This window comes from Thamnophis elegans, chromosome 4, assembly GCF_009769535.1.
Source record: "Thamnophis elegans isolate rThaEle1 chromosome 4, rThaEle1.pri, whole genome shotgun sequence".
Taxonomy (NCBI): Eukaryota; Metazoa; Chordata; class Lepidosauria; order Squamata; family Colubridae; genus Thamnophis; species Thamnophis elegans.
This window is the reverse complement of record NC_045544.1, coordinates 51,184,862-51,207,628: the sequence shown is the minus strand read 5'-3', so window position 1 is coordinate 51,207,628 and position 22,767 is coordinate 51,184,862. Positions and strand designations below refer to the sequence as shown.

The 22,767-nt window shown below is 44.8% G+C and overlaps 1 protein-coding gene across 1 annotated transcript in view; it reads right to left on the bottom strand.

Annotated features, from left to right (window-relative positions):
• Nucleotides 1–22,767, bottom strand: part of GRM1 (glutamate metabotropic receptor 1) — a 260,622-nt gene that overhangs the window by 177,821 nt on the left and 60,034 nt on the right. Inside the window, 1 exon segment of the mRNA XM_032214797.1 lies at nucleotides 17,856–18,105. Within this exon segment, the coding sequence (XP_032070688.1) occupies nucleotides 17,856–18,105 (250 nt within the window).

Here is a 22,767-nt window from a genome sequence, read left to right as displayed (position 1 = left end):
CACGCACATGTGTGTGTGTGCGCGTATAAACATTGGTGAATTGAATGATCATTTGCATCTAAGATTCTTCAGATAGGGGCTTAATCAAAACAAACAAAAGAATATAGGTTAGAGAGGAAAAGGAGGGAAGGAAGAGAGAAGGTGAGGAGAGGAAGATGGAAGGGGGAAGGAGAGAGGGTAAGAAGGGGAAGAGGTAGAGAGAAGTAGGGGAGAGGTAAGGGAAGGAGGAAAGAAGAAAGTAGAGAAGGGAGAGGGAGATAAAGGAAGAGAGGAGAGGAGATGAGAAGAAGAGGAGGGAAGGAAGATAGTGAGGAGGAGAGGAAGATGGAAGGCAGAAAGAGAGAAGGAGAGAAGAAGAGAGGGTAGGAATGGGAAGAGGAAGAAAGGAGGAGGGGAGAGGTAAGGGAAGAAGGAAGGGAAAAGAGAAAGGAAGGAAGTAGAGACGGGAGGGAGGGAGAAAAGAAAGGATGAAGAAGGTGGTGTCAAAATAGGTGAGGGATGGTAAACAAAACAACCCGAATGGAATATTACAATTCTATAAATGGAATGACAAATGTATTAGAATTATGAATGTAAAAAAAAGAATAATAATTATGTGAATGTATATATAGAGAACAAAAAATAAAAAAACTTTATATAATAAAAGAATATAGGTGCATTTCTGAGTGTCAGACATGATAGGCATCTTAGATAAGGTGACCAGATTTTAACATTGGTAAAGAGGGACACCATTGACGGGAGGGGGGGGGGGAGGGCGTTCTTGATTAAAAAAAATTTAAAAATCGGGACACGGGACAAATTGTTCACATGTGCATGCTCACATTTGTGAACCCGTAAGATTCACCACTGGTCCTAAGTCACTTTTTTAGTGCTATTGTAAATTGATTAGTCATTAAATGAACTGTTGTAAGTCAAGAACTACCTGTACTGTTCTAAACAAAAAACCTGTAACCATATATCCCCATAACTATTAGTCTGATCAGCCCTTGTAACATATATCACAGCCTTCAAGATGGGGACATCTGCAATAGGAGATCAAAAAAGATAGTTTTCAATTATAGGCTGGAACCAGCATCTTGACTATTCTGACTCCCCACAACCCTACTTCATGTTAATATAAAGAAATTAGGTGGATACAATTCCATATTGAATTCAAATTGACTTACAATTGTGTGTGTGTGTGTGTGTGTGTGTATGTACACAGTATATCATATACATATAGCATTGTAAAAGTGAAATTTCCACCTATTGTCACTCATATACTGGGTTCCTAATTTTATCTAAGTTCCTGTTAATTTTAATGGTTTTATATTGCTGTTTTATTGTATTGTAAACTTCTCAGTATCACTTTGGATAGTAAGATGAGTGGCATATAAATGTAATAAATAAATAATACTCATCAACTTATCATACCTATCTATAGATAAGCACAAAAAGCAATTAAACAAGCATTTTCAAGAGGAGAAAAGTATCTTGAGTCTAAAAGATAACCTCTTGGGATTAGAGGGCATGATTTTGTTCCTTGATTTGGCAGATATGCCATCTTAGCAAAACATTTCAGAATCCAATCCTTAAACCTAAATCATAGTTTGACGGTTGCCTGAAGAAATATCATCTGTTACTGAGATGGATTAGAACTAGTTAAACACCAAGCCTTCCTTGAAAGGTAGGAAAACCAAGTTTCTTAAGCGTTTTGAAGCAAATATCATTTAAAGGTCTTACTTAACTCCAAGTGATCTTTTGCATATTGGGGAGGTAAGTAGGCTGAAAAAAATTCAGCCTTTTATTTCCTATCAATTCTGGCACAAGGCGATGGTTTAAACCCCCCCCCCACACACCAATAGCGCCAAGGCTGAGGAAAATGAGAGCGGAGAATCGAGCTGCTCATTTTTCCGCAACCTGGCGGGGCAGATGAAATGAGGTGAGGCGGCCTCAGGTGACAGCCCTTTGGAGGTTTCGCTTCTCGGGCTGAGCCCAGGTGCGTCTGTAACAAAGCCCATGGTAAAGTGGTTGCCACCGCAGCACCGGCTGCCTGGTAACCGGGTCCTGCCCCTTTAAGCTGCCGGAGGGTGGGACGGAGGTGAAGAAATCCTTTCCATCCCAACCTCTGGCCGGTTCCTCCGGTGCTCCCGCGGGTCGCTGGGTCCTGGAGCCATCACCCTTTCCTTTTCCTCCTTTCGCGTGCTCACTCCCCACCCCATGCGGGCGGCCGAGGGGAAGAAGTCTCTGGTGGCTGCAGCAGCAGCAGAAGTGGTGGCGGCAGCTGGAGTGCAAATCCAGGCAGGTGGCTCTGGCTCTCCCTTCCCCGATCATGTCCCGTTGCTGCTGGCACCGCGGTGGGAGGAGCGAGTGAGCCACCGACTGACCCCGCATGTCCCATCGCTGACTCTAGCTCGGCAGGCGAAGGAGCGAACTCTTATTAGCAGCGGGGATGGTTAAATGTTACATCGGAAGATTGATGGGGTATTTTAGAATGCAATCAGCGCAGTAACAACTAAACAGGCAGGCATGCCAAGTGGCACAGGACAGGCAAGAATTTACCAGGGGCTTTTTAATTAGGGGTGGAGCGAGATGGACCTCAATTCAGGATCGTGCGAGGGAGTCCTGTTTTTTCAAGCAAGAATTCTCAAAGAGTAGTTGCTGCGAAAAGCAGCTTTTAACCACAAGCGCGATGCCACGAATGTCACTATTTCCATCCAAGCCGCCACCACAATCCTTGCACGCCGGTGAGAAAGAGGAAGCGGGAAGAAAAAAATAAATAAATAACCACCCTCCCAAGCAGCCGGAAATTGCAAAGGGCGACGTTGCAATGAGGATCGTACTCTTGACCCTCTAAAACTCTCAGGAAACTCATTCAGAGCCACGGGGGGGACCCTGTCACAGGAGCAGCCCCACTGGTGGGAGAACGACGGGACAGCTGCGAAAAGGTACAAGGGGGGGGATTGACAGCAAGGGTCCGTCCCGCCGCTCGCCTTAAAGCTCTCGCCTAGCCAAGCTCTGGGGTTGCAGCCGCTGCTCGCCATTCCCTCAACTCAGAGTATGGAGCGTGCTCAAAACCCTGCCATGCGGGACACCCGCAAACCTCTCGCATATTCCCCCCACCCCCACGCACTCCGTCTTACCAGATTTCAGGGGGTATCTGTAGAGGGAATTGGACGGGACACCCACCTCTTCCACTCCGGCGTTCTGCCGGCTGGTGAGCGCTCCCATGCTTCAGGCGCGGTGGCAGAGGGTATCCGGGGTTGCGGAGGGGGGCAGAGAAGAGGGGGGTGCATCAGCTTCCCAGTTCATGGCAGACCTTTTCTAGCCAGCGGAAGGGACTTCCCCGGACTTGCTTTGCTGAGCGGGGGCTTTAATAGAAAGGAAAGCAACTTCAGAGCTGGCGTCGGGCCGGCAAAGGCTTCCCACTGATGACTACACTTTGGAAACGTGGATCTCCAATGCCAGGTCCATGCCAGGAGGTTCGGGGCTTCCCTCCAGGCCACCTGCACAGACAGCAGCCATGTCCACAGGCTCTGGGGGAAAGGCGGGCCATGGGAAAGGGGAGAAAGTGCGCTCCCCGCCTGCCCGCTCCAATCTCGCCCGCCCAGTTCCCAAACCCTCTCTTCGGAAAGAGTTCTCCAGCAGTCTCTGGCAAGGTGTCTTCCCCGCCCCGCTCAGGCCGAAAGCAAATAAAACAAATAAAATATAAAATGCTGGTTTACCTTTCTCTGCTGCTTCTCTCCCAGGCTGGAGCCAAGCCCTGTCCTAGTCTTCCTGCTGCCCTTGTGGCACGGGGAAAATGGACGGTACTTTGTCCTGTCTGTCTCCCTGTTGCTCAGAAAAGCAACTCTGGGAAGGTCCTTTGGTGGTGGCAGGCGTCCTAGAACCTGCCTGCTAGCAAAGGACCTTCCCGGAGTTGCTTTTCTGAGAAACGGGGAGACAGAAGGGACAAAACACCGTCTGGCCAGGACGGGTATACAGGGCTGGGGGCGGGGCAGGCTTACTTCTGGGTGCGGTCACAAAAATTGGGACCGCCCCAGGACGCAGGACAAATTGTGCGAAATCGTGACTGTCCCGCAAAAATCGGGACGTCTGGTCACCTTAATCTTAGACTATATGAAGGGAAGTCATGTAAAAGAGCAGAAAATTTTCAGAGCTATTCCAGAAAAATAGGACAAGAAACAGTGGGTTTAAATTATAAACAGATTTCAGATGGAGGTTAGGAAAAATATTCTAACAATAAGAATGGCTCAACAGTGGATTAGATTTTCTCAGGAGATAGTAGATTCTTTTTCATTGGAGATGTTTAAATGGAGACTGGATGCTCATTTGTCAGAGTTATTATAGGAGTAGGTTCCTGTAATGGGTAGGAGGTTGGATTAGATTATCTCTCAGGCCCTTTCCATTCTATCTTATTATTATTATTTTGAAGCTCTATGAATACAGAAAAGAAATACCTGCGTCCCAACTCTGACTCTATACAAACAAACATAATGCAGAACCACTACAATTGAGGAAGTCCTGGCACTGACCGGAAACTAAAAGTTGTAAGTATTATACAACTAGTAAGAAATGCTATACTGGACAATGCAATTACCAGCCCAAATTAGCCTTCCTTTTTCTTTGATGTACCCAGGATTGCAATGCAGGATGTAAGGGCAAAAGCTCAGCTATCAAACTAAAATAAAGAAATCATATAGTATTATCCACACAAATATCTCATAAGTTTTAATCAATAATTTGCTTTCCAAGAAATAAATGCAAGGGAGGGAGGGAGGATGGGAAGAAGGATGTTTAGATGTTTAGATGTTTATTGACATTTATAGGCCGCCCTTTTCCCTGAGGGGACTCAGGGTGGCTTACAATTAATAGGGAGGGAGTGCAAGACAGAACACGAGAAAAAAAGAAAAATGTGAATAAAAAAAAGGAAGGATGGAAGGAAGGATGGAAGGAAGAAAGAAAGAAAGGAAGGAAGGAGGTCTCAAACTAACCATGTAAGGAAACTCAGAGGCATGCTTTGCAACATGCCCACCATATGCCCTTCTTGTGAACTGCTGGACTAATGCAGCAGTTTGCATATTTAAAACACTCACAAATCAAATATTAATATGATGGACCTGTCTACTATTTCTGACCAAGAGGCACAAAATCCATTCCCAGTTAAAGATTACCTTCATCCCAATATAACAAAATGTTCCCTGCATTGCTACCAATCTTATATAGGTAGCACTTCTAAATTAAAAATTCAGGAGCTGCACTCTGATGACTCTTGTCCTGAATAATAAACATTTCAGTGAAATGAATGCCAAGTCCATCCCCACCCCCTACCAGCAATGTGTCTCTTTACGCCTCAGTGCAGCTGCATTGTGTTGCCCAAGGAGTCAAAACAAATACCGGTACCTCAAAATATGTCTTTGCTCCAGCAAAGGCTTTTTGTTCTTTGTTTTCATCATGAAAATATGAGCCATGACCATAATTCTAATAAACAGCTATACTTTTGACAGCTATATGAATATATGTATGACCGTGGACATCACTATATTAATTGCTTTATGAAATTATAGCCAATCTGGTGGGGGGGGGGGTTGTTTCTCTACTGAATTTGAAGTACTACCTGGTAGGTTTGTTTCACACCATTGTTAGATGGGGCTATATTTTCTATGCCAATGACCCCATCTCTCGTCTATTAAATCTATTTAAAAACCTGTAATGGTCATCTGTACAGCCATTTCGCCACAATTTCCTCCTAGTCTGAAGAAGGCAATCCTGTTAGCATAAATAGTGCTGCTCCAATAACATGCCTGTTAAATGCATCTGGCACAGCCATGCTGTTCATATGGTTCCTTTGCATGGCAATGTAAGGGCAGTGATTAGCATGGTTTTTTGGGCAAAGTTTGAATGTCACCAACCATAGAAAAGGCCATCACCAATTTCCATGCTGAACAGCTATGAATGATGGTGGCTACAGTGGGATATCCTCATTTTTCCAAAACAATTATTGGCTTATCAACTGGATGCCCTCTAGGTGTTAGCAAAGAATTAAAGTTGTTGACTCTCTCTTGGCTGCCATTGTTCACCCTTCCAGGTAGGCATTCAAAGATTTCATGAATGCCACTTTACAGGTATAATAACAGAAACTTGAAAGTCTGTAAGAGTACACATGTGTCCTCTTATATTAAAGAGAATTAGATTTATCCACTGATAAATTGACCCATTTGAAAAACAAAATTAAGGATGTGGCTGTAGAAACTGAGATCCTACTCTCCACTTGTAGCCAAAACAGCATTGCAGAAGAGGTACTGAAACCACATTAAAGGGGCAACAGATAGGCTAAAGAAGTGGTGGGATTCAGCCAGCTTGCACCTTTTCGGGAGAACCAGTTGTTAACTTTCTAAGCAGTTCAGAGAACCGGTTGTTGGAAGAAATCTCATTTTGTTTTTTCCCACTTTACAGGGCTAATCCTGTAAGGAAGGTAGAAAGGAAACATTCTGTTGTTGTTTCTAGCCTAATCTTTATTGCCCTGCTTACTAGAAACTGCCTCTCCTGTTAACTCTTATTACATTGTAACATCTAAGGCAGTGATGGGCAACCTTTTTGGGGTGGTGTGTCAAAAATCGGCAAAAAATCGAGCATAACTCGCGTTGTGTGTCACTTCGACAAAAACATAATTTTGCGCAATTTATAGTTTAAACTACAAAAATATATAATTGCAATATAATTGTATTTAATAAACCAAAAACAAATTATTTAACATACCTGCTTAGTAACTTCTTTGTTCATCAGTCACTTTTTTCAATGCCATTGTAACTCTGGTCACTAAATGTTTTCCCCCTCCTCGAGACTCCTCACTTCTTCCTTCATTCCTCTTGCTTATCTACCTTCACCTTATCTGTCTTCTGCTCTTTCCCTCTCTTCCTTCCTTTCTCCTTCCATCCTCTCTTCTTTCCTCACTCACTCCCTTCCTCCTTTCCTCTTCCTTCCTCCTTCCATTCTTTCAGCTTCATTTCTTTTGCCTATCTACCTTCTCTGTCTTTCTGCTCTTTCCATTTCTCTCTTCCTCTTCGCTTCTGTTCCTTCCTCCTTCCCTCCTTCCCTATTTCTTCCTTCTTCCTTCCTTCTGCCTATCTACCTTCACCTTCTCTGTCTTTCTGCTCTTTCCCTGTCTTCCCCTTTCCTCCCTCCCCTCCCTTCTTTCCTTTCTAGTTCCATCTTTTCTTCTTTCCTCTCTCCCTCCCTTTTTCTTTTTTCCTTCCTTCCTCTTTCCTCTTGCCTATCAACTTCATCCTCTTTGTCTTTCTGCTCTTTCCCTCTCTTCCCCTTTTCTTCCTACCTCCTTCCCTCTTTTCTCCCTCCCTTCTTCTTTTTCTTCTTTTTTTATTCCATCTTCCTCCTTCTCCTCCCATTCTTTCTCCTTCCATCCATCTTTTCTCCTTCCATCTTCTCCCCCCTCCCTTCTTCTTTTCCTTCCCCCCTCCCTCCTTCCTTCCTCTCCTTCCCTTTCTCGCACACAGGAAGGGGAGGGGAGGCTTCTAGTCGCTTTCACAGCATAATTTCTTTATCTAACTTTTAAAAAACAGTGTGCAAATCAAACTTGAGATTTTCGTAACCTGCGAAGCACCAAGTTATTATCTTCTGTTGTTACAAATTCGCAGCTACTCCATTCTTTCCGATAGGGAACTGCATTTCCCAAGATGCCTCAGGTCCTCAAAGCGCTGAACGCGGTTTTGCAATTGACTCCAGCGAGGCCCGGTAGCCGCCGGCTGGGGTGGCTGTCAAGGCGCTGACAGCGGAGCAGACGCGCTGTTTGTTACTGCTTCCAGCAATCGAGACGGACGAGGGAAGCGGCGGTGGCGGACGTCAGCAGCGACTGTAACGACCGCACGGGCGAGGTGCGGAGGAAGAACGGAAGGTCCCTCCCGCCTGCGACGACGGCTCCAGCCATGGACGAGCAGGCTGGCCCCGGCGTCTTCTTCAACAACAACAACAACAACGCGCTGCTCTTGCCGCCACCTCCGGGTGGGAAGCAACCACGCCTTGCCAACTTGCTTCCCACCTCAGCACAGGGGCCGCACAGGCGTGGTTGCTTCCCATCCGGAGGTGGCGGCAAGAGCAGTGCGTTGTTGTTGTTGGGGCCAGCCTGGTCGTCCATGGCTGGAGCCGTCGTCGCGGGCAGGAGGGACCTTCCGTTCTTCCTCCGCACCTCGCCCGAGCAGTCGTTACAGTCGCTGCCGACGTCCGCCACCGCCGCTTCTAATTAATATAATTCTCCCTCTCTTTTTCACTCTCTCTCCAGCACACAAACGCAAATGCATAGGGCAGCCCACCTCACACACAGGTAACTCCGGGCAGCTTACAACATTATGATGCACGTCTCCCCATAGGAGAGGAGATGGGGAAGCCGGGGGCCCGGAGATCACCCGGGGGATGACGAGGATGCCTTACCAATCGAAAGCCGGCGTACCTCGTCATAATGGGGGATGGATTTCTTGCCAGGAAACGCGAGGGTTGGACAATGGCGGAGGCTCGGGTTTGTTTTTTTCCCCGGGAATAAAAGTGAACATAAGACTTCTAAATCCCCAGCAAGAAAAGAAATGCAACTGTAGTGGTCTCTCCCCCCCTTCCTCTAAAGAACAAATGTTATCCTGCCGCAGAAGCGAAGAAATCTCAGATTTCGCCCTTCTGCAACAGCCTCCCTCGGGATCCCGCTCCTCCGCTACAGATGCATCGCGTCCCAACAGCGGAACATCTGGTCACCTTAGGGATGAATCCTGTGCGTGTCACCCCAAATGGCTACGCGTGTCAGCACTGACACGCATGTCATAGGTTCGCCATCACTGATCTAAGGCGAAGTGCCTAGTGACATGAGTGACATTGAGTTGGCCATTCCCACATGGTCACATGACCACCAAGTCACGCTTACCCAGTTGGTTATTAGGGCAGAGAACCGGTTGTTAAATTATTTGAATCCCACCCCTGGAAAGTAATTATAGTTGAACAACTCACCACCCCAGTCGGTGTCAGTTCCTGCCTCTTCTCCATGACCAAATAAGCCTTTCCCTTTTTTGCCAGGGAAAATGCAGTTTTATATACTGGAATGTTTGTATCAGCTTCAGGTTCCTTCAGAATTGGGCTGGTGAGAAGATGGAGCTAGTATTCTAATGAGCTAGTATTCTAATTTATTTATTCAATAAATAACATTAAAGTTGTAGAAAACAGACTCTGTGAATGTCCCTACAGATTAGGCATTTGGAGAATCTCAAGGATTCTGCAAATCCATTGTTTTATGTACCTTTTAAAAATTTGCTTTATTGTCTGTTGTTTGATTTGAAGTGCTTGGTCCACTGACTGGTACAGTATTTTCACTCCATTGCTCTTTGTTCCAGTTTTGGTCATTTTCTTATTTCACACATGCTTTGATTGATTGATTGATTGATTGATTACCGTATTTTTTGGAGTATAAGACACACCTTCCCCCCCCAAAAAAGGGTGAAAATCTGGGTGCATCTTATGCACTGAATACAGCATTTTTGGCCTACCGAAACCCCACCCACTTTGCAAAAATTGATGTGCAGAGAGTTTGGGAGGCTTGCAAAGTGCTCCTGGGGGCTGGGGAGGGCAAAAATGAGCAAAAAATGGTCTGGTTTTGCTCATTTTTGTCCCCCCAGCCCCCGGGGCACTCTACAAGCCTCTGAAAGCTTGTGCATGCCCCCCCTTTTTTTGCAAAAAAATGTCCCCTTTTGGAAAAAAAATAGGCTGTTTTTTGCTCGTTTTTGCTCCCCCCCCCCCAGTCCCAGGAGCACTCTACAAGCCTCCCAAAGCTCTGCATGCCCCCCCTTTTTTTCAAAACAATGCCCCCTTTTTGTGAAAAACTGGCTGTTTTTTGCTCGCTTTGGCCCCCCCCCAGCCCCCAGGAGCACTCTACAAGCCCCCCAAAACTCTGCATGCTCCCTCTTTTTTTTTTTTTGCAAACAACGAGGCATGCAGAGGGTTTGGGAGGCCTACAGAGTGCAAAAACCTTTTTTTTTTTAATTTACCTTTTCAAAATCATGATGTGTCTTATACTCTGGTGTGTCTTATAGTCTGAAAAATATGTTAATTAATACCAATTTTAGATCTATATTCTGCCTTTCTTTCTTTGCTTAGAGTCGTTGCATTATACAGCAATTTCAATACAATTAAAATACAAATAATAGTCAAACATTAACATGAAATAAATTAAAATAAGATAAATGAACAGTTCAAATGTTGGTGAAAGAAATGTGCCTTTGCCAACTTCCTAAACATTAAGAAAATGGAGATGTGGGGAAGGAGGAAATGCAAAGGAAAAAGAAAATATCTGTATCTCCTCCTTCCTGTTTAAAGCCAACCCTTGGGGTAAGCTACATATAAAGTGTGAAGTCCACAACTGAGGGAAAAGTGGAAGTGTGAAGAGCACCGTGGCATGGGCATGAGGATGAAGAAAATGAGGTCTATGAAGAACAGGAAGTGGTTGGAGACCTCTGCTAAATGCTGGGAGAAACCCAGAGACTGGCAACAGCAACTGAAGTCTCTGTGGCTGTGGCCGGATGAGAATGACTTTGGACTGGAGAGTCACTGGACCAAGAGTGGTATGACAGCTCATTGTATGGGAAGTACAAACGAACTGAGGATCTCAGAAGTTGCTGCAGCAGCATCTAGAAAAATGAGGTCCAGAATGCTGGCAAGCCTTTGATAGCCAGAAGAGGCAACACTTGGAATGTAAAGATAGGGACTACCAAGTAGACCAAAGATCCAACATGAGGCTTGAAGAAGCAACTCAGCATAGCAGCAGACCAGAAGTGGAGGCTGTGAAACCGCCCCCTCTACCCAGCAACAGAAAAGTGTAACACCTGCAAGCAATTAACAAGGGCCTTTGTGAGGGCTGGCGGAGGATGGAGATGCAGGGCATTTGAGCACCAGCTGAAAGAACACAGATAAACACAGATATGGCTGAAGTTAAGTCAGGCTGCAGCAATAAGTAGAAATGTAAATTAAGAATTCATAAGAGACATAAGAAGATGGAAAAAATAAGACATGAATTTACATAGAGAAGACAGAAAATCAAAATAGCAATAAAAGGGCAAAGGAAGAATATAAACTGTAGACAACTGAATGAAAGAGAAATAAAATATTCTATTACAAGTAGTCAACTCAACTGAAGACACACAAGCTTAGCGTGTTTCAGTTTCTTAGGAAAAATGTTGAAGGAGTTTAAATATTTTATTTATTTGTAGCCCACCTTTATTATTTTTAGAAATAACTCAAGGCGACAAACATACCTAACACATCTTCCTCCTATTTTCTTCACAACCACCCTGTGAGTGAGCTGGGCTGAGAGCGTGTGATTGGCCCAAGGTCATTCACTGACTTTCATGACTAAGGTAGGACTAGAACTCACAGTCTACCCCTTTCTGGCCTGGTGACCTAACCACTAGATCAAGATCTGCACTCTGTATTGTACCCCGAAGGTAACTGGCAGACAAGGAGGAGGACTTTGATCATAGGAATTCTATAATCCCTGTACCTGGCACTAGCTTAGCCACCCACCCTATACTAATGGCAATTTTGGGACACTTTTCAAGCATAACAGTGCAGCGCAAGAGTCAAGATAGACTGGGTGATTGTTGCTATGTATAGTCAGAAAATGGGATAGCTGATATATTACTGTAATTATAGTAACAGACTCTGCCATAGCCACATTTCTAAATCAAGTGACATCTAGGATCAAGCATTTCTCTCATCTTATCTGTTTGCACCAGGCTTATTTCTCCTTTATTCCATTTACTGGTAAATCATTCCAACTCTCATTTTGTGGGAGGTTCCTATTTTCAACTTTTATAACTTTTGCTGCTATCCTGGCACAATTTGGAGATCTTAAAAGTTTCCGAGCTGAGGTTATGATACTATTAAGAAGGTGTTCAAGGGACATAGTAATAGGATGTAGTAATAAGAATTAGTTTAACTCTTGCTATCTTGCTTCTATTTCTTGCTTCCACGCTGATGCTAGGCACATCCTTGGAGAATAGGTAAGGATGTCAGAACCAGGAGCTGTGCAGGGTTGAATCAAAATAGATAAGGAGGGCATGAACACCCAAGGCTACAAGGAATTATCTATAAATAAGGAAGACATGGACAAGGCATGGACAGGGCACAGACATTCTATGCCCTCTTCTATAGATAAGAAGGGCATGACCAAGACATTGACCAGGGTTGGGTAACAAACTTTTGTCTCTGATTGGCTACATGAATGTATAAGATGTTCGCCACACTCTTCCCAAGTGTGGCCCTTCCTTGCCTGTATGCTGTGGAGCTGTCCGCTCAGCTATTTTCTTTGTCCAAAATAAAAGCTGTTACTTTTTCCAAGCCTCCGCTTAAGTCTCTTTTTGGCACTTGATAACTTGAGTATATTTTAAACCTTACATTTTAAAACTTAAGTTCACATCTTGGGTGGATTTTTTCTCATTTGGTCTACAGACTGTGGCTGGAGATATCAGACCAATGTCTTATCTATGCAGCTTTAATCTTTGACTGTCTAAAAGGAAATCAAACATTATCCTGCAGTGAGCATCGCCTCATTCTTTTTGGAAATCAGTATAACTCTAATGAAACTTATTTGTATTGTTCTTGTGCGCAAAACTAGATTTACAGATAGCCAACAAAGTTCAATAACACCCATGCCTAAATCTGAACCGAGAAGCTCGGTCTGAACATTTTGGTTGGTGATTGAAAAAAAACTGTTTAAATTAATTTCCTATAAAAGTGTAGATATTTCTTCACAGCTCTTGGTATTGTTAGATTGAGCTTTTGTGTAATTGTTTTTATATGAACAATTCCTGAAGGTTTTCCTTTTTCATGAGGTTCATAGGCCATTCATATTGCTTCTGTTATCAGGTCTGATCTGATTTGTGGGTTCAGTAACTAGATGGTTCTTTTTACTGTCATCATATTCATACATTTTAGTATTATATTGGCCTTGTTCTTCTCTAAGAATCTATCAGGATTGGGACAGGCAAATAAATAAATACAAGAGAGGTTGTCACTAAAGATTTCTGGTTTTCCTGTGAAAGATCTCAGTGCCTTCCTAGAGTTCAAGGATATCAGAATTATTATCTGTCTTCATACCAAATTTCTGTTTTAGAAAAATAAGGAGTTTTATTAAGATTATCCAAGATTTTATTTCAGTTATTGAAAACAGATTTTGCCAGTGTGGAAAATGACATCATAATTTGTTTTGTTAATATGTTTATTTCTCAGATTTTGTGACTTCTTTCAGCAATTTAAGCTTTACATGACAGCTCCTGCCCGAGCTTGCGGCATAGAGGTGACACTAAGAAACTTGTAAAATTTCAGATGAATATTGGGTGGGCGGGTGAGAGGAATTTGCTTTCCTTTCTTCCAAGCTGTACGTGTTTTTGTTTTGGGTTATTTTATTTTTTGATCATCTTACTATAGTTGTGAAAATGATATTATTACAGATATATCTGTTGGCATGCCTCTGTATTTCAAAGGGATAGATGGAGATTGACATGGAATTAAAAACAGATGAAGCCTTCTCTTTCAATGCTCTCCTTTGTTTACATGTCACATAAAGTGACATGAGGTGGCACCAGTGGTGGTATTCAGCAGGTTCTGACCAGTTCTGGAGAACCGGTAGTGGAGATTTTGAGTAGTTTGAACAACCAGTAAATACTACCTCTGACTGGCCCTGCCCCCAGAGGTGGGTTGCTCCCAGTTAATCCCAGATCGGGTGAACCAGTAGTAGATATGGTGGGAGGCTCCGCCCACCTGCCTGGAAGCTTCTGCATATGCACACCCGAACCGGTAGTAAACAAATTGGCAACCCACCACTGGGAAGCCCCTACAGAGGCTTCCATGAGGAAGGCAAAGCACAAAAGGAGCATTGTGCTCAGAGGTGGTATTCAGCAGGTTCTGACCAGTTCTGGAGAACCAGTAGCGGAAATTTTGAGTAGTTTGGACAACCAGTAAATACCACCCCTGACTGGCCCTGCCCCCATCTATTATCTGCCTCCTGAGTCCCAGCTGATCAGGAGGGAATGGGGATTTTACAGTATCCTTCTCCTGGAGTGGGGTGGGAATGGAGATTTTACAGTATCCTTCCCCTGCCATGCCCACCAAGCCACGCCCACCAAGCCTGCCCACTAAGCCAAGCCAAGCCCACAGAACCAGTAGTAAAAAAATTTGAAATTCAAAATTTTGAATTTTGAAAAAAAAAATTGTCCTGGGTGGCACAGGACAAAAGGAATGAAAGATATGAGGAAAAATAGAGGAAGAAACAAACTTAAATAGGTAGATTTTTGAAGTGAACAATCACTTGGTAGCATACATAACTGCATCAGGGGTGGGATTCTATTGGTTCAGACTAATTCAGGTGAACCTGTAGTTCTGACTATCACTGGGAGAAAACCGATTCACCCTTCCCGGCCCTGTGCTATACTCGTATATCCCTTTTCTGAAGCCCAGCTGATAGGCGCGACAAAGAGGATTGCTGCACCTCAACTGTTTTTCTCCCCAGCAGTAATGTGGAAGGTGATTTCTCTGTAAACTGCACATTCGCGCACAGTGAAGTGAACCAGTTGTTAAACTGGTTGGACCCCACCCCTCAACTGCATGTTTTTAATACACAAGGGAGATAAATCTTTTAAACGTCACTGAAGTGTTGAAGAATTCTTCAGCCATTCTTTAACTTCTCTCCCCCAGACCAGTCATTGGAGACCCACAACAATCACAACATTACCTACTTCCTTTTTTGTCCATAATTCCAAATCTTGGTCCTTTTCCAAAGACGACATATTTGAGGGGAGAAAGATGAGTTTTTGAAGGCACATTGGGTGACTATATAGGTGTCTCAACAATTCATGTGGAAGGAAGGAAGGAAGGAAGGAAGGAAGGAAGGAAGGAAGGAAGGAAGGAAGGAAGGAAGGAAGGAAGGAAGGAAGGAAGGAAAAAAAATATATTTACATAACTCAGCAGTTTTTGCCGTGACCCGTCAAAACTGCGGAGGACAAAATCGCGCTCGACGAAAGCGCGCATTTGACATCATCACAGCGCGACGAAAAAAATTAAAAATTGAAATAAAATTAAAATTAAAGCAAGCCGATTCACATAAAGGTAAGGGTTAGGTTTAGGGTTAGGGTTAGGGTTAGGTTAAGGGTTAGGGTTAGGTTTAGAGCGTTAGGGTTACGTTTAGCGTTAGGTTAAGGTTTACGTTTAGGGTTAGATTTAGGGTTAGGTTAAGGGTTAGGTTTAGGGTTAGGTTTAGGGTTAGGTTTGGGGGGGTTAGAGTAAGGTTTTCGCTTTATTTTTACATTTTTCAATCACAGCGCGATGTTTTCGTCGCGCTGTGATGACGTCAAATGCGCGCTTTCGTCGAGCGCGATTTTGTCCTCCGCGGTTTTGTGGTGGAACCATTTTTGCAATTGTTTAGGGAAGGGGGCAGTGATGGAATCCTCCCAGTTTAACCACCGGTTTGGTGATTGCGTGATTTGCACATGCGTAGTTTGAAGAAATCTTCACTTATGGGTTTCTTTGGAGGAGTAACACAGCTCATTCAAACAGCAATCTGCTCTGCCACGTGAATCAGCTGAGAAGATAAAGGTAGGAAAATAGCGGGAGCGGGCAGGTGGGACTATCTGATCGCCTGGCCGAACCAGTTTGCTCCCAGCTGATCATCAGAACTACCTGTTTGCCCGAAGTGATCCAAACCTGTAGAATCCCATCCCTGGAAGGGGGAGAATTACTCTCACGGCATCTGCCACTAGGGTTATGAATTAAATGAACTGGAAGAAGAAAGTATTTACTCCAAATTTCTTCCTCTTATTTTGACAGGCTTCATGGTACTCTAAGCTTCCTATCATTACTACTTTCTTTTTTGACAGCTCTGTCTACCACTCCTGAGTGCAGGGATACATCATCTGGGTCCATAAGAAATGGTAAATTGAAACAGTGACAAGTTGAAACCCTCAGGCAATTGAAAGAAAAGGAACAGGTATCTGTCAATGATGTTTAAAAGACATCAATTCTACCACTGGCACAAATTGCCAAATCCATGATATTTTTGATAACTAGCAATAGGGGTTGTCTCACCTGTGCCCTTTACCTGAGGAATCAGCTAAAACAACTACTTCTGCTTTTGCCTGAAAAGAGGAACCATCCATATACTGTACTTGCCTGAAATCTTTTCTCATCTCTAGCTTAGCCAAAAAGGAGAAACAGAGCTTTCCTTGTACTAAAATATATGACTTTTCTCAGACATATTTGGAGTTTTCCTGCAGAAATATAATTCAAAGTTCCTAGTTTTATTCAAATAAAACTACTCATGGTGTTCAAGATTAAATGCATGCTGGAAATATTTATCACAATGTTTTCATTTTGCACATAATTTTCCATTCCCTTGGAAACATTTTTGTTCTTGTGATATTTTCAGTACTCAAAAATATAGATGGATCTCTAATTATGACACAGGTTTTCAGTTATCGGATGAAGTAGTGAAAGAGCTTTATTTTTAACTGAAAATATTGTATTAATTTTGGAGCGAACAAAGAAATGTTGTCCAATTGGGTTATCAAGCAGCACACAGTTGGCATGTTCAATGAAGTAAGAAATGCGTAGAAATCAGTAAGTCATGCTAGCTTGGGGTGGATATAGAATTTTGGATATGGCAAAGGAATTCCACAGCCTCATGTGTACAGAGTTTAATTAAGTTGCTATCATTGTATAATTTTACAACTGGACTAAATTGCCACTTGCAAGATAAGTTATCAACTGGTTTGGTCTTCTCTCTTGATTATTTATGTCTGCTTTCTCTCCCATTCCTTTCTCAGCTTTATCATCATCTCCTACAAGAGCAACCTTTTTTCTCCTCCCCAGTAAGTTCTTGAGAATTATTTTACATCAAGCATGACTAATCCTTCATTCTGGAGGTAGCAATTTTGGGAGGGACAAGAACCATGGGCAATGATGTAAAGTGGATAGGATACTATCAAGGTGCAGAGCTGGAAATTTTAAGTGAGGGTGGGGAAAATGTTTGGGTTTTGTGCTTACGTATTTCCCACAAAACAAATGTTTCCATAAAAGTGTAAAAAAAGAAATAAAGATAATAAGTCATTGAAAATAAAACATTTGGAGATCTTTGTGGGAGGGAGACATATAAAGAGGAAGGACCATTATTCAACACCTGTCAACCCTTCAAATTAGGCCAGGTCAGGAAGCAGATATCACAAAAAAAAGTGGAAATCTACTTTATTAATTTAGGGCAAAATAACAGATTCTTGAAATCCTGCAAGTGTTTTGCCTTCCCTCCCTCTTATACTAAAGAGAATCAAGTTGGGGCAATCTTGAGTTTCTTTATCCCTCTGTCTTGTTTTTCCAGACAAAGCTCATGTTGTCTTAATGGTTGCCATGTATTTTCTCCAAGGTCAATTCTGTACTCCTCTATTAATCCACAACATATGTAATAAACTAATAAATAGAAGTTCTTATATAAAGTAAGACCATACTACTAGCTCATGATGCTTACTTTTACCAGAAGATGTTTATATAATCTCTCTTTGGTACTCAACTCAGCACATTTTGTTCATTTATGCAACCTGTCCAGAGACAGAAACATTGGTTGGTTTTAAAATTTGCTCTGCTATTTTAAGGGCAAAGTTAAATGGAAATTATTTTCAAACAATAATGTGAGGTTCTTGTGATACAAGAAAAGGAAGAGAAGCCTAAGAACTCCATAAGAGTTCTTGGTTCTAAACTCTAGATTTATAGCAATAACAAGCTCAGTGGTTTTACCTTTTTTCTCCTCGTTGTCCTGATATGACAGCAAGCAAAGGTACACAACTTACCTCCCAATAAGTAGAAGCTCTCTAAATACTCCCATTCGTCTCATAGCCATGAGGATTCCCCTGACAGTCATCCCTTCGCAGAAACAAACCACAACTCTGGCCTTTGGCAACCTCTCCCGGAGCTTCTGTAACAGCTTCTCAAAGCTTTTTTCTCCTGCATTGCTGTAGATCTTGTCTGAATGTGCAATACAAAGACCTTCCTGTGCAGCCAGTTCCTTGAAAGCTTCCATGCCACTCTCTCCATAGTTTCCTAAACAAAAGGGAAAAAATAAAGGAGAATATTTGTAGCTCAGGGTTGACCTGAAGGGTCCTTGGTGCGCTCTGAGCTTGTTTGTTTTCTTGGAGACATTTCGTTAGCCAAACTAAGTAACATTATTAGTGCTAGTAAGGAGTGTAGTTTGCTGTCAGTTTATGTTCTAGTGACTTGCCTGTCAGTGAAGGTGGAGATGGTCTTAAAGATTCTTTGATTGGCTGGTTTGCTATTGGCTACTTTGGCTGCTTCTTGATTGGGATATTGTTTGCTTGATTGTTGGTCTGATGTTAATCTTTGAGTTAATATAAGCTGATTTGGGTGTTGATTATTGATGGAGAGGTGCTGCAGTCTTTTTTTTCTCTTTTGGGCTGGTTGGTTGTCTCTTGCATAGTCTACAGATGTTGTTAATGTCTATGTGTCTATTGATGGCTGATTTGTCAGAATGCCCCGGCATCTAGAAATCTCCTGGTGTTTTTGGACTTGGTTTGGTACAGAACGTTCACATTTTTCCCAATTGAAACTACATGTTGTGAAATTAAAGAATTTTCATCATGTCTTCGGACTGCTAGTTGGTGTTCGTGGATGTGTTTGGCCAGTCATCTTACCTGTTTGTCCTATATATAGTGGCTGTTTCTAGAAGACTGGCAATTTCTTGAAGCCTGGCACTCTGACAATTCAGCCATCAATAGACATAGAGAAATTAACAACATCTATAGACTATGCAAAAGAGACTATCACCCAGCCCTGAAAGGAACAAAAAGCACTTCTCCACCAGCAAGCAGCACCCAGATCTGCAAAGATTACCAGTAACTCCAAGGTTAACATCAGACCAACAATCAAATAAACAATCCCCCAATCAAGAAACTGCCAAAGAGCCATTAGTAAACAGCACAGCCGCAGAATCTCTAATATCGCTCCCACCAACACTGACAGGCAAGGCACTTGTATATAAACTGAAAACAAACTGCACAGCTTACTAGCATTGATGATGTTACCTAGCTTGGGTAATGAAATGTCTGTAAGAAAACAAGTACTTTCAGAGGGCACCAAGGACCCCTCAAAAGAGGGAAAGTTTGTCACTATTATTTCCAATGCACCAGAGAGGCTTCAAAATGACCAATGTTATGTTTGCTCCACCCACTTAGCTGATTAAAACAAATCTCACCAAATAATTCATTCCTCTATAGCTTTTTTGAAACCTAGGGGAGCAGCACTTTATAATCTATATCTCCGTGATGGCGAACCTATGGCAGGTGTGCCTGAAGGGGCACATGGAGCCACGTCACCTGGCATGCACAGCATCATCCATTCTTCTTCCTAGTTTCTGGTGTGCATGTGTGCATGATGATCAGCTGGTTTTTTTGCACGTGCGGCAATGCCGAAGACCGGAAGAGCTGGTCTTTTGGTTTCTGTTGTGCATATGCACACCGGCCAGCTGATCATCATGTGTGCATGTGCGCCAGTAACCAGAAGACAACCTGGCTCATGCGCATGCCAGAAACCAGATGTTTATTTCCCAGCATGTGCATGCCCACTTGGCAGCTTCCCTTCTGGGGTGCATCCCCACCTGTGCACTGCTATATCTTCTTGGCTGGACTATCAGTTTCCAACTCACATCTCAGATAGTTCACAGTAGCTGCATTGCTGAAATTATTTCACTGCTACCATAACAGCAATGGTTGCAAAGCAAAGAAGGCAAACAGGAGGAAAAGGTCCCCCCCAAGTTAGCATTACTTTATTTTTACTTAGTCTGAGACTGTCATTTCCAGCATAGTTGAAAAGAGAAGTTAGCATTTCGTTGTTAGCAGATTTGATTTGATTTGATTTTATTAATATTTGTAGGCCGCCCTTTTCCCTGAGGGGACTCAGGGCGGCTCACATAAAATCAGGGAGGGGGAATAACAAAACAATGACAAAGACACATATAATAAAAGTAATAAGCAACATACATTCATCATTCGGGAGGGGCGGCTATCCTTGTCCCCAGGCCTGACGGGCTAGCCAGTTCTTAAGGGCTGTGCGGAAGGCCTGGACGGTGGCGAGGGTACGAATCTCCACGGGGAGCTCGTTCCAAAGGGTCGGGGCAACTACTGAGAAGGCCCTCCTCCTTGTGGTTGCCAGCCGGCACTGGCTGGCCGATGGAATACGGAGGAGGCCCAACCTGTGAGATCTAATTGGTCGCAGGGAGGTAATTGGCAGAAGGCGGTCTCTCAAGTATCCGGATCCACTACCATGTAGGGCTTTATGGGTGACTAATAGCACCTTGAAGCGCATCCGGAGATCCACAGGTAGCCAACGCAGCTCGCGGAGGATAGGTGTTATGTGGGTGAACCGAGGTGCACCCACAATCACTCGCGCGGCCGCGTTCTGCACTAGCTGAAGTCGCCGGATGCTCCTCAAGGGCAGCCCCATGTAGAGCACATTGCAGTATTCCAGCCTAGAGGTCACAAGGGCCCGAGTGACTGTTGTGAGTGCCTCCCGATTCAGGTAGGGTCGCAACTGGCGCACCAGGCGAACCTGGGCGAATGCCCCCCTGGTCACAGCCGTCAGGTGGTGGTCAAACGATAGCTGTGGATCCAGGAGGACTCCCAAGTTGCGAACCCTCTCTGAGGGGTGTAAAATTTGACCCCCCAGCCTGAGTGATGGAATGTTTGTCGAATCTTTGGGAGGAAAACACAACAGCCACTCGGTCTTTTCTGGGTTGAGCACAAGCTTGTTAACCCTCATCCAGTCCATAACGGCTTCAAGGCCTCGGTTCATCACGTCTGCCGCTTCATTGAGTTGGCACGGGGCGGACAGATACAACTGGGTATCGTCCGCATATTGATGGTATCTGATCCCGTGCCTACGGATGATCTCTCCCAGCGGTTTCATGTAGATGTTGAATAGTAGGGGGGATAAGACCGAGCCCTGAGGCACCCCATATGTTAGGGGCCTAGGGGACGATCTCTGCCCCCCCACCAACACCGACTGCGACCTGTCCGAGAGGTAGGAGGAGAACCACCGCAACACGGTGCCTCCCACTCCCACCTCCCGCAGTCGTCGCAGAAGGATACCATGGTCGATGGTATCGAAAGCCGCTGAGAGGTCAAGGAGGACCAGGATGGAGGAATGTCCTCCATCTCTGGCTCTCCAGAGATCATCGGTCAATGCGACCAAAGCGGTTTCTGTGCTGTAACCGGGTCTGAAGCCTGACTGGAAGGGGTCGAGATAGTTTGCTTCCTCCAAGGACCGTTGGAGCTGGAAGGCCACCACCTTCTCAACAACCTTCCCAAGGAAGGGAAGGTTGGAGACTGGGCGATAGTTATTAAGAACAGCTGGATCCAGAGATGGCTTCTTTAGGAGGGGTCTCACCACCGCCGCTTTCAGTGCGGCGGGGAAGTTCCCCTCCCGAAGAGAGGCGGTAACAACCGCCTGGATCCAGCCTCGTGTCACCTCACTGCTGTTAGCAACCAGCCATGAGGGACACGGGTCCAGTACGCAGGTGGAGGCACTTACAGCCCTCATGGCCTTGTCCACATCCCCGGGGGTAACATCCTGAAACTCAACCCAGAGATGTTCTACTTGATCCTCTTGTGCCTCGGCTGGAACTGCGGGGGTGGAGTCCAAGTCCGACCGAAACCGAGCAATTTTGTCCGCTAGGAATTGGGCATAATCCTCAGCTCTGCCCTGCAAGGGTTCCCCCGCTTCCCTTTTATTTAATAGGGAGTGGGTTATCCTAAACAGGGCGGCTGGGCGGGACTCAGCGGACGCAACCAAGGTGGCTATGTGAGATCTTTTCGCTGCCCTAAGTGCCCTGGTGTATTCCTTGGTGCAGGTGGTTACCATTGCTCGGTTCGATTCGGACTTATCGGACCTCCATCGGTGCTCTAGGCATCTCCTCCGGCGCTTCATCTCCCGGAGTTCCTCGGTGAACCAAGGAGGTCTCCGGGATCCGCCGCCTCGGAGGGGCCGTAGTGGCGCAATCCGGTCGAGGGCCTCCGATGCTGCCGAGTGCCAAGCAGCAACCAGAGTCTCTACCGGACTGTGGGCGAAAGTATCAGGAATAACCCCAAGCTCCGTCTGGAACCTTAATGGTTCCATAAGTCGCCTGGGGCGGAACCACCTGGTCGGTTCCTCCTCCCTACAGTGGGGGTTTGGCCTCCGGAAGTCGAGCCTCAGTAGGCAGTGGTCTGACCACGACAGGGGTATGATATCGTTACCCCTCAGACCAAGGTCACAGATCCACTGCTCCGAGAGGAATACGAGGTCGAGCATGTGACCCGCCGAATGGGTTGGGCCCCGAATTACTTGGGTCAAGCCCATGGCTGTCATGGAAGCCATGAACTCCTGCGCCCCATCAGAGTTTTCACCGAGCGACGGCAAATTAAAGTCCCCCAGGATCATCAACCTAGGGAACTCAATTGCCAGCTCGGCTACCGACTCGAGGAGCGAGGGGAGGGCTGCTGCAACGCTGTTGGGAGGCAGGTACGTTAACAGCAAACCCACTTGACCCTTGAGGTCCAACTTTATCAGCAGAGACTCACACCCGACAAGCTCCGGAGCAGGGACCCTACGAGGAACTAACGACTCCCGGATAACGACGGCCACACCCCCACCCCTTCCCTGGGCTCTCGGCTGGTGCAGCACCTGAAATCCTTCTGGGCACAGCTCTACAAG